Below are 13,063 nucleotides of genomic sequence, written 5' to 3' on the forward strand. Positions count from 1 at the left end.
AACAGAAGAGAAAATGCAGAAATGAACCCACAATTATATGTCAGTTAATCTTCAACAAAGCAGGAAAGAATACCCAGTTGGAAAATGACTGTTTCTTCAATAAACAGTATTGGGAAAACTGGACAGCCACATGCAAAAAAATGAAACTGGACCATTATCTTTCACCATATACAAAAATAAACTCAAAATGGATTAAAGACCTAAATATAAGACTTGAAACCATAAAAGTCCTTGAATAAATCAGAGACAGTAATTTCTCTGACACTGGCCACAGCAACTTTTTTCTAGATATGTCTCCTGAAGCAAGGAAAACAAAAGCAAAAATATATTTTGGGGACTACATCAAAATAAAAAGTTTCTGCACAGTAAACGAAACAATCAGCAGAACTAAAAGCAACCTAGGAATGGGAGAAGATATTTGCAAATGACATATGAGATAAAGGGTCAGTATCCAAAATCTATAAAGAACTCAGAAAACTCAAAACCCCCCCCCAAAAAAAATCCAGTCAAGAAATGGGCAGAAGAGGGGTGCCTGGGTGGCTCGGTGGGTTAAAGCCTCTGCCTTCGGCGCAGGTCATGATCTCAGGGTCCTGGGCTCGAGCCCCACATAGGGCTCTCTGCTCAGCAGGGAGCCTGCTTCCTCCTCTCTCTCTCTGCCCGCCTCTCTGCCTACTTGTGATCTCTGTCCGTCAAGTAAATAAATAAAATCTTTAAAAAAAAAAAAAAAGAGAAATGGGCAGAAGATATGAATAGACATTTTTCCAAGGAAGACATCCAAATGATCAACAGACACATGAAAAGATGCTAATATCACTGATAATCGGAGACATACAAATCAAAACTACAATAAGATATCACCTCACATCTGTCAAAATGGCTAAAATCAAAAGCACAAGAAACATCAGGTACTGGCGAGGATGTAGTGAAACGGGAACCTTCTTATACTATTGGTGAGAATGCAAACTAGTGCAGCCACTATGGAAGACAGTATGGTGATTCCTCAAAGTTAAAAATAGAACTACCCTATGACCCACCAATTGCACAACTAGGTATTTACCCAAAGGATACAAAAATACTAATTCAATGGGATAACTGCACCCTGATGTTTATAGCAGTATAATTTACAATAGCCAATTATGGAAAAAGCCCAAGTATCCATCAACTGATGAATGGATAAAAAAGATGTTGTATATCTACAATGGAATATTATTCAGCCATAAAAAAGAATGAAATCTTGCCATTTTGTGATGAGATGGATGGAGTTAGAGAATATTATGCTAAGCCAACTAAGTCAGAGAAAAATAAATACCATATGATTTCACTTATATGTGAAATTTGAGAAACAAAACAAATGAGCAAAGGATAAAGAGAGAGAGAGAAGCAAACCAAGAAAGAGACTCTTAACCAGAGAGAACTTTAAAGAAATGATGGTTACCAGAGGGGATGTGAGTGGGAGGATGGATGAAATAGGTGATGGGGAGTGAGGAGTGCACTTTTTGTGATGAGCACTGGCTGATATATGGAAGTGTTGAATCACTGTAGTGTACAGTGGAAACAAATATTACACTGTAAGTTAACTAACTGGAATTTAAATAAAAACTTAAAAAAAGTAAATAGAACAAATGGAAAACAATAAGGTAGAATTTTAGTCCACCCACATCAATAATTACATTAAATTTAATGGACTAAACATGCTAATTAAAAGACATAGACTGTGGGGCACCTGGGTGGCTCAGTGGGTTAAAGCCTCTGCCTTCGGCTCAGGTCATAATCCCAGGGTCCTGGGATCGAGCCCCGCATCAGGCTCTCTGCTCAGCGGAGAGCCTGCTTCCTTCTCTCTCTCTCTCTGCCTGCCTCTCTGTCTACTTGTGATCTCAGTCTGTCAAATAAATAAATAAAATCTTTAAAAAAAAAAAAAGACATAGACTGTAAGCTGCGATTAAAAAAGTGAGACTCAACTATATGCTTAGTTTGAATTCATTGAGAAATAAGTCCATATTAGAGTGTAGACTTCAACACTTTTCTCTCAGTGACAGAATAAATAGATGGAAATTCCATTAGGGTGGAAAAGACGTGACTAAGACTATAAGCAACTTGATCTGATTGATATTTATAGTTCACTCCACCCAACAGCAGAATAAACATTTTTTCTACCTCACTTGGAATATTCACCAAAAGCGACTATATGATGGGTCATAAAACACATTTCAATAAATAGAACTAGAATCTTGTAAAGTATGTTTGGGGGTCATAATGGAATTAGACTAGAAATAATAACAGAAATATATCTGGAAAGCTCCCCTCAATCTGTATGTTAACCCACTTCATTAATCCATGAGTGAAAGTGGAGGTCTTAAGGGAAATTAGGAAATAAATGGAATATTATGGAAAAGGCAAAACTATAGGGACAAAAAAAACAGATGCCTGATTACCAGCACCTGAAGGGTAGAGGAGACTGACCACAAGGAGAAGGAGGGCATTCTGTGCAGTAATGGAAATGTTCTCAAGTGTGAATGTGATAGTGGCTACATCATTATATGCATTAGTCAAAACATATAAACCTGGTCACTGAAACTGGTGAATTTTATTATATGTAAACTATACTTCAATAAATCTGATTTTACAAATTTTTCTTTAAAAAAAGCACATGGGGGGTGCCTGGGTAGCTCTGCTTTTTGCCTGAGTCGTGGTCTCAGGGTCCTGGGATCGAACCCTACATAGAGTTCTCTGCTCGGCAGGGACCCTGCTTCCCCCCCATCTCTCTCTGCCTGCCTCTCTGCCTGCTTGTGGTCTCTCTCTCTCTCTTTCTGTCAAATAAAGAAATAAAATCTTTTATAAATAAATAAATAAATAAAAATTTAAAAGCGCATGGAACAGGAAAAATGAAATTCAAGTTTCCATGTACACTCCTGTATGTTCTCAGTGTTGGCTGCCCCATGTGCCCTTCGCTACATGAGCACCCCACACCCACACCCCCATGCCTATTGAAAGGATTATTCCGAGCCTCAGTGAATCAAGACCAAAAGTCCAACAAGCTCCCATCCTTTAAGAAAAAGTAAAGTCAGTGTTTATGAATACTCCATCCTATAATTACTGAAAGTCTGAAAGTCCTCATCAAAATGACCAGCATCCTCTAAATTTTAAAGGTGAAGTTCAGATGTAAATTCTCCTTATCCATACAGATGATTTAATTCTTACTTCCAGATTTCAGCAGTTGTCCTTGATTTCTGCATAAGGCAAGTCCATTTAAACTCCCTAATTCTATAAGCCATTCCCACGGCTCCTACCAGCTACTTCAGTCTCAAGTCTTAAATTCCAGAGATCAGATAAAGCTCTGTATCATGGCTAATGAGGCTTAATGCTCTTTCAGAGTCAGTCAAAGCTTTAGACAGGCTTTTCAGAATAAACATATTTTTCCAGCATAGTCGATTTTCTTGCTAGGCAAGATTTGATTTCCAAATTGCACTAAGTTCTAGAAATTCAGGTTTCATTCTTCTATGCTCCCACATTTCAGCGGTCAATTAAGGAACTTTCTGATCCATGCTCCTGCCCTCTGGGGTTAGGGAGAAGACAAATCTACCACAGAGAGTTACACTCACCTTGCTGGGGCTTTGATCCTTGGGGACTCAGTAAATCCTACAGTGGGACTTTTGTAGTTGAACAACTGTGTGGCAAGCAATGTGGTTTTGCTTATTTGTTAACTCACAAACTCCCAAAAGTAATGTTAATTTTCTTTTTGTAAGAAAAATGCCTCCAAATAGCCTAGATTAATTTTCCTACATTGTGAATGTTTCCTATTATAAATTGGAAAAGAGAATTATGAGAGCTGGTAAGGGTACAGCTACCAAGTCTGTGGGTACTAAGATAAGGCAGGACTGTGAGGCCTGGTAGAGTCGCTGCCTGACAGATGGCATTTTGGAAGATCAGCTTTAATGTCATTCTTAGATGGAAGGTTCTTCCAGGTTGGATATCACATGATAAACATAACAATTATTTTAAGTCCAAAAATCATACTTCTATCTGCTAGAATCTTAGACAAATCACATAGCAAGTAGTGCTCTAAACTTTAAACAAAAATCATGATATAAAATTCTGTTTACAGTATAATGTCAAGGGTGTTAGAGAAAGACAAAAAATAAGTAGGAGAAAGGGAAAGAAATACAAATATATTAAAATGTTAAGACATTTTTGGAATGATGGACCTATACAGCATTTTCTTAAACTTTCTTCACCCTTTACTCTTCAAAACATATTTTTAACTTTCTTAGGTTGTTAGAGACCTAATGTAATTTAACAAACACATGACACAATTTTAGGCAAGTTTTGATTTGGAAGTGTCTATTTACTTTTTGATAAACATAAGGTGAAATTGATATGCATTGGTTGCAAAATTTGGGAAATCAAATCTGCCCTATATCATACAAAGAAATGTGTAAACATGTCCAAGAAAATCAGTCAAAGCAACAGACAAAAATGAAATCTTGACTTTTTTTTCTTTCTGATCTATTTCACTGTTCTACCAAACACCTTACTTGGAGGATTCTAATCAGGATATAGAATGAAACCCAAACTCTTTAATTTCTTTAAGAGAACACTTAAATTGGGCTCTTATGTGCCATGCATTACTCCAAGCATTTTATAAAGGTTAACTCTTTTCATCTAAGTAAGTCTTCAGTTTGGCATTTCAAGAAATCCCCACTCAGCTTCTACTTCCAGGCTTTTTCCACCTCTCCTATGACTCAGCCTCACCATTCTACTCTGGTTGCTTCAGACAAACTCACAGGCACCTCTCATCCTCTTTTCATCTCTTTCTGAGACACTGTCCCCTCCTCAGCCCCCAAAATCCACTTGTCAAAGGCCAGAGCAGGCTCTCAAATCCTATCTTCATCAAAACTTCCCAAGGCCTCTGGTCGGATCTGTGCACCTCTCCATTAATCTTTGTGGGACTAAAGGTACAAGTAATTTCTGAAGAACGTAATCTCTCATAGGAAATAAACCTAGTAGAGTTTACATCATCTTTTCTATATTCCTCTCCCTACACTGCCTCACTTAGTGTTGTTGTGCATAATAGATGCTGCTCGACATGTAAATGTCATGTAAATACATTCAATCTATAAAATAAAGACAGACCTTAAAGGGCAGTTTTCAATACTTTGCATGGAACAACATATATTACCCCATATCATTTATTATCAAATTTGTATACAAATGGTCACATTACAAAATTACTTATCAATTTTTTAGGCATTTTCTATTGTGCCAAGTGCTGTGGTTAAGCATTTTCATGCATCATAACTTAACATATTTCCCAAAAATCATCCCATAAAAGACTTGCCTTATATTGAAGTCATTATACAGTTCTATTATGAAGGGATCTCCATTTTTTAAGAAATAATATACTGTTTGGGGAAGACACATTCTTCTGAACTAATTCAATGATGCTAGCATAGAAATCATCTGATAAAACCCAGTTTTTCAAATGGGACCAGGAGACAAAGAAATTGAACACAGACATTTGAATTATCCCTAGGGCATGATTTAGCAATTGCTAGTGTGGGGAAATTCAGAAATAAACTTTATAAAGATAATTTTAAAACAAAAAAAGTAACATAGCCAGTTGTTATGTTGAGGAACCACAAGTGCAACACTGCAGAGAGAAAAAAACACCCGAAGGTTTGAGAATTAGTAGTTGAAGCTGGAGATAAAACTTCTAATGTCACGTCATATGTGGGTTAAAAAGGCTCTGCACAGCAACATCTTAGGAAAGCAACAGTGATGTGCTCTGGAAAACTCTGCCTGGAAAGGAGCCTCAAAAACATCACTACTGAAGACAAAGACACCGGAGTCAGAGACACCTATTAAGAGTTTGAACAGAAGTGCTTTGGATCGCCTGGGTGGCTTAGTTGGTTAAACGTCTGACTTCAGCTCCGGTCATGATGTCATGATGCCAGGATCCTGGATCAAGCCCTGCGTGGAGTCCCTCACTGAGCTGGCACCCAGCCAGTCACGTGGCCCCATCTGGCTCTGCGCCCAGCGGGGAGTCTGCTTGTCTTTTCCCTCTGGCCCTCCCTCTTCTCATGCTCTTTCTCAAATAGAGAAATAAAACTTTAATTTTTTTAAAAGAAGTGCTTTGTGAAGTGGGAAAGTAGAAATATTTCAGTAATGTGTAACATATTCTTATTTCAGATCACATCATGTGATTATAGTATTTTATATGTATCATATAAATAGTATATAACAAATTGACCCCCAAAATAATTTTTTTTAATCTTCTCATTGGAAAAACGGAGCTTGCCTTCAAGGAGGGTGACCTTAGATGTAAGCTTGTATGGTTCGCTTCACAACCATCCAGTGCACTTTATTATGCCCAATGTCCAGATAAGAAAGTGGGGCTTAAAAGTTAAACTCACAAGGACACACAGCTGCTTAGTGCAAAGTCCACTTGACTAAAAGTCTGTGTCCTCAACCACCACCTCCATGGCAGGAAGCTTCCACAGGCCCTTTCTAATGTCAGGAGCCACAAAACAAACTGTTTTTCCTTCCGCCAGCAGGAGCAGCATAAGAAGCATACACTTTCCTTAGAAACAAAGTGCCTGTGAAGAACCTTCTCTGCTGAGCTCACACTGGAATGGCTGCAAGGCTTCTGTGCTCCCCAGAAGCAAGTCCCTCCCTGACAGCACCCAGTAGCACCACGAGGGTGGGAAGAGACAGCACTGGAAAGCTCCGGTGGGAGCTTTCTGATCCCTTATAGGACTCCCCAGTTATATACAGCCTTCTCCAAATGAGAGACAGGGGTGAAAATACTCAAAAGACAGATGGAATTGACATATCTTATGTATCCATTCCTCTTCTTACACTCTGTTGGACATGTGTTTGTTAAATGGACTAGAGAACTTTTAGAGCTACAAAGACTGAGAACCTTGATTAACTGTATTGGACCTCAATTGCAGTGCAGCTGCTGACCATAAAACACACTTAGTCTTTTGGGTTTGCCCCCAGATCATTGGTGAGAATGTCATCACAGAAACCACATGAAATGTGCAACACTGAGTCAACAGAAATGCAAAGCCTCACAAAATATAAGAAGGGTATCAGGAGTGACGCTTCTTTCAGTTTTTGGTAAATCCACTTAAACCTTTCAGCAGTAAGTGCAATATTTTTAAAAGACAAGTTTATACATCTGGGTTCTTACATGCTGTCTATAGACACAGGAGCTTCAGGAGGGATGGGTCCTGAGTGGGCAGGCAACCAGTTGCCAGCACAGCCCCTGGAGAGCCTGCCTGCAGCGTTCCCTGCTGTGCCAACAGTGCCCCAAGGAGTTCTTTTTCTAAGTAAAGTTGTTGGAAAAGTTAAGTGCAAATGTTACGAGAGATGAAAGTGTGTATTTCAGATGGTTTAAGTTTTTACAATTACATATGAGAACAGGAATATAATCTCTCATTCAACAGAAACATAAAGTGAAAGTGTTAGCTGTCCAGAAAACCTATTTCTGTTCAAAATTCTAATACCTCTGAAAAACAATATCTAATCACAGTAGTTTGATGAGATGTTATAGGAGATGTTTTGAAACAATGCTTCCTATCACATAAAACACAACCCTGACCTTCAGTGTACAAGATACCCACACCTTGCACTGCCCTTTATCTCTCCCCGACCCCCTGCTCTCCCCGCAACCCCACGTTCTTCCAAGGAGGTTGGAGACAATCTCTTCAAGTCCTTAGAGACTTGAGAGTAATATCAACTCACCTGAATGTGCATGGCGCCCTCTACTGCCTCTTGAATATTCAAACACCCACTGATGAGTGACAGCTGTTCTTCAGCACCCAGGGAGCCTTTCAGAGAACCTGACTGCTCCAGAAACTTCATCTCTTTTCTAGAAAGAAGAGTGACCCTGTGAGTATTCTAAAGCAAATTTAAAAACAAAGGTAAACGCAAATCAGTAGGGAAATGCAAATCAAAACCACAACGATATACCACTTTACACCCATTAGGATTTAAAAATAGAAAATAAAACAAGAGTTAATAAGGATGTACAATGTCGTGGAAATGTAAAAGGGGAAGTCACTGCAGCAAACAGTTTGATGGTTTCTCAAAAAGTCAAAAAGAGAACTAACTACCATATGATCTAGCAATTCCAATTCTGTCAATATCCCCACAACGTGAAAGCAGATACTCAAATAGGCATTTGTGTCTTCATGTTCACAGAAGCATTGTTCACAACAGCCAAAAGATGAAACAATCCAGAAGTCCATATATGGATGAAAACAAATGTGGTACATACATGCAATGGAATTCAATAGAATGTTCTTCAGCCTTCAAAAGGCAGGAAATTGGATACCTTGGTGGCTCAGCTGGTTAAGCATCTGCCTTGGGATCAGGTCATAATTTCAGGGTCCTCAGATAGAGCCCTGCATCAGAGGCTCTCTGCTCAGCAGGGAGTCTGCTCCTCCCTCTCTCTTTTCCTCCCCCCTGCTCATGCGCTCTCTCCCCGACCTCAAATAAATAAATAAATAAATAATCTTTTTTAAGGGGGGGGGGGCAGGAAAATCTGCAGCATGGATGAACCTCGAGGACATGACACCAAGTGAAATCAGCCAGTCACAAAGAGACAAATACTGTATGATTCCATTTATATGAGGTACCTAGAATAGCGAAATTCAGAGGCAGGAAGTAGAATGGTGGCTGCCAGGGCTGGAGTAGGGTACCTGTGGTTTAATGGGGACAGTTTCAGTTTCACAAGATGACCTTTTGGAGATAGATGGTTGTACAACAGTGAGAATACACTTGATATCACTAAACTGTATTCCCAAAAATTATTAAGATAGTAACTTTGATGTTGTATTTTACCACAATTAGATTTTTTTTTTTTAAGAGATGAGGCAAGGCCAAGAGGAGGTGAGATTAGAAAGTAGTAGTTCTTCACCTACTTCCATCAATCCCGAGGGAACAGGATTGAAAGAAAGTATCTCACCGTCTGGACTAGGGGCTTCACAGGGCATCACTCATGTAGTCACAGAGACCCGAGCTCAGAAGCACGGTCTCACTGGGTTTAATGCTCTGCAGTCACAGTTTCAAAATGCTTAATGAATATCAAGCAAAGGGCCCCACATTTTCATTTGCACTTGGCCTCACAAATTATGGAGTCAGTCCTGCTTATAATTCACAACATAGTAAATAAATACAAACACATACAACATATACAAACACGTTTATGCTTTCCAAAAGATTCTGTGGATTTCTGCCAGTGAGTCAAATAATTTTTACATCATTTCATCTTCACGGTTTTAATCTTTAAGCTGTCAGTGTCTTCAGCCAAAGACTATCAGGAATAAACCTACAGTGTAACAAGTCAGGTTTGTTACTCGCTGCATTGAGGGAAAATGCCCAGTAGGGGGAACTGTAGGGTATTAGTAAGAGAGTGTCAGCGGGAACCTATAGCAGGATTTGAGCTTTGGTTGGGTGATTTGGAAGACAATCTGAGGGTCTGAGTTTACTGGATTGGATGCTGTAGAAAGAGAAGGAAACTTGAACACTGAATATCTCAATAAATATAAATGTTTGGAGGAAAGACTAGACTGAAGATAAAGCTGTCAGGGATGAAGAAGTAGCAGTCATTCATTTTAGCCAAGACAAAGCTGCTCAGTATTTGTGGGTTGCACAGTGATCTCATTTTTGTCCATGGTTAGACAAATTCAAAATGTGGTTTTGCTTTGTCTCATTCTGTCATGGCCTAAGAGTGACTCTGTCAGAGAGGAGTTCTTAAGACTGTTTATGTACAAAAGGAAAATCCCATGGCCTAGCCATGAATGCTGGGCCAGCTCGAAATGTTTGGGGCTGTGCTTTTGTTGTTTTTTTGGTTTTTTCTCCTTCTTAAAACTATGCATCCTGTATTTTGTTTTAGCTACAAATTGAGAAACAGAGGGGCGCCTGGGAGGCTCAGTGGGTTGAAGCCTCTGCCTTCGGCTCAGATCATGGTCCCAGAATCCCAGGCTCTCTGCTCAGCGGGGAGCCTGCTTCCTCCTCTCTCTCTCTGCCTGCGTCTCTGCCTCCTTATGATCTCTGTCTGTCAAATAAATAAATAAAATCTTTAAAAAAAAACTGAGAAACAAAAACTGTCTTGCCACTGTTACTTTAAAAAAACAATACAAAGATATGCTGAAATGCAAACAGATGGTTACACACTTAGCAAAAAGAAGCTCCATGGCAAAGATAACAAGTCGACAAATGATCAGGCAGATTCTAAGTCTTTCCTGCTTCTGAGTTGACAAAGATAAAAACACCACTGCAGGTCATCATCACACATGGAACTTGAACCCAAACTTTTTTAAAGGAAAGGAAGAATCTGAGATTGTTGTCATATAGATAATTTGGAAGATCCGTAATATATTAGCTAAAATATATATATATCTTAAAGTCAGGCCAGAAAATGGCTCCCTTACTTTGGAGGAACCTAAGGACACATATGCAGAAGTCCCTCCTTGGCACAAGTCAATGCTGGGAACTGAGTACCCCTGACCACTACCCCCAGTGAGCAAGCATTGGAAAATATTTTTAAACATTACACATACTTTAAAGTAGAGGTTTATAAAGTTAGTAACTGAAAACATACAAAACAAGGTCTGTTTCTTAGCCAGTTCATCAAGAAGTCTGTATTAGTTGTCTAGAGTATTGTGTGGTGTCTTAGCAACAGATGAGAAATCTACAATCTCATCAGTCCAAACTCTGTGGTCATCACACCTCCTTCTTTGGCTCTCCTGACTCTCTTCCCCTGATAAGGACCCCTGTGATTACATTGAGCCCACCTGGATAAACTCCCATATTCATATTCCTAACTTAATCACATATGACCTCTTTTTGCCTTGTTAGGTAATATATTCCCAGGTTCTGGGAATTAGACATGGACATCTTTGGGGGAATCTTTGTTCTGCTTACTACCCTTAAAAAAAAAAACCTTTCAGAACAAATAGAATATGTGATATATGCAGAATTCCTGTAAAATTACTGTTTGAAATTGTGCTTACAGAACAGAGAGGATTTATCTATTAAAGCTGCCTCAGATCAGATACTTAGGTTATGTTTGGCTCTTTGTACTTTGTGGGTATTTTTCCACCATATTCTGAATTCCACTAGCTGTTGAAAAGTTTGTCGTCAATTTGTCATTCTTTTATAGGTAGTCTGTCTTTTCTCTCTCTGACTGCTTTTAAGACTTTTCTTATGTCCCTTGGTGTTGTGTAGCTTGCCTGTGATGTACACAGATACAGCTATCTTTTTTATTTCTCCTGCTTAGGACACTTTGTTCTTTCAGAATATGAGGATCTATGTCTTCAACTGAAATGAAGTCTCAATAATTTTATCTTCATAAATTGTTCTTCCCTATTCTCTCTAAATCTTTCAGACCTCTAATGAGATGTGTAGGGCATCCTCTCTGTATCTTCCATATTCCATAACTACTTTTTCACATTTTCCATCTTTTCATCTCCTAAATTCCATGCTAAATATCTTCAGATCTGACTTCCGGTTTAATATGCTCATAAAACCTGGTCTCTCGTGTATTTGGGAATTTTTAGCTGTGAGCTGATGTTCACTTAATTCTGTGGGAATTCCTTGATCCTCTGGTTTAAGGTACATTATTCTGGAGACGATATGCATCTTCCTTCTGATAGGCACTGCAGGCAATACTAACAAAGGAACCAATCTGAATTCTTGGATTAGTGGTTTAAAGACTACACAGGTAATAAGAATTTGGGCTCCAAACTCTTGGAAAGGTGGTTTGTGGTTATAAATTCTCAGAGAAACTCTTTCTCCCCTCCACCTAGAACCAAGGCCAAGACAGACAAGCCTCCACATACAGATTAGTTATTTTGTCCTACTACTCCTTTCACTAGCAGTATTGCCCTCTGAATACTAGCTTCACTTGGGGGTCTACAATTGGATACCCCATCTTGCACAGATTAAGGGTTGATGTTAGAACCAAAGCAAGATTCGCAAATATCTTAGAGCAGCTGTGATGTCCACATATCTCTTAGGATCTGCACTCCCAAATTTGACCTCTCAGAATTTCCATTACTTTCTTGCCAGCTCAGCTATGCATTATAAGCTATACATTTACTTAATACTTTTAAGTATTTTGAAGTGGAAAGGGCTTTCAGGATACTCACTTTGCCATATTACCAGAAACTAAACTCTAGACTATTTCTTTAAAATCTAATATTCTTAAATATCATGTGCATTTTATATTTCATGAGAAAAGAGAAATACTATAACATATATCCATTTCAGTAATGAGTTATTCAATGTGAATATGATGTCTACTATGCACATGAATTTATAACATACAATTGCTAATTGACTAAACATGGTTCTTGTTCATATGTGTAGCAAAAAAAAAAAACCCTTTTTTCTTTTAAAAAGTGGTAACTTTTGGGACGCCTGGGTGGCTCAGTTGGTTAAGCAGCTGCCTTCGGCTCGGGTCATGATCCCAGCGTCCTGGGATCGAGTCCCATATCGGGCTCCTTGCTCCGCAGGGAGCCTGCTTCTCCGTCTGACTGCCTTCCACTCTGTCTGCCTGTGCTCGCTCTCGCTCGCTCTCTCTGACAAATAAATAAAATCTTTAAAAAAAAAAAAAGTGGTAACTTTTTAGAGTTACCACTGGTAAGGTCTTACTCTTCTGTTTCCCAATTTTGCCCACTTAGAAATTTTATATATATATTATATATATAATTTATATGTATTGTTGTTATATAAATATTATATATATTTACATATATAATACCTAAATTCACCTGAAGCCAATAAACTTAGTCTTAAAAACAATATATTTCTGAAATGCATCAAAACACAAAGAATGCTTCTTTTTTTACATAATCTAGCCTATTCACTCTGTTGCTTCAGAAATCGAGGCCCAAACTGGTTACAGACTCACTCAAGGATATAAAGCATTAGCCACGTATGGGATGGAAAACAGTCTTCTGACTCTTTCCTTTATACATACTGAATAAGAACTGCTTTTTCCCCACTCTTCCTACTAAACCACGATGGCTCTCTCATGTAAAAAAAAAAAAAA

At 38.7% G+C, this 13,063-nt stretch overlaps 1 protein-coding gene across 1 annotated transcript in view; it reads right to left on the reverse strand.

Moving 5' to 3' along the window:
- Positions 1-13,063, reverse strand: part of CRYL1 (crystallin lambda 1) — a 147,409-nt gene that overhangs the window by 90,331 nt on the left and 44,015 nt on the right. Inside the window, exon 3 of the mRNA XM_059377505.1 lies at positions 7,747-7,873. Coding sequence (XP_059233488.1) covers positions 7,747-7,873 — 127 coding nt within the window. The remainder of the gene's footprint in view (positions 1-7,746; positions 7,874-13,063) is intronic.

The sequence above is a fragment of the Mustela nigripes genome, chromosome 15 (genome assembly GCF_022355385.1).
Source record: "Mustela nigripes isolate SB6536 chromosome 15, MUSNIG.SB6536, whole genome shotgun sequence".
In the NCBI taxonomy this organism is placed as follows: Eukaryota; Metazoa; Chordata; class Mammalia; order Carnivora; family Mustelidae; genus Mustela; species Mustela nigripes.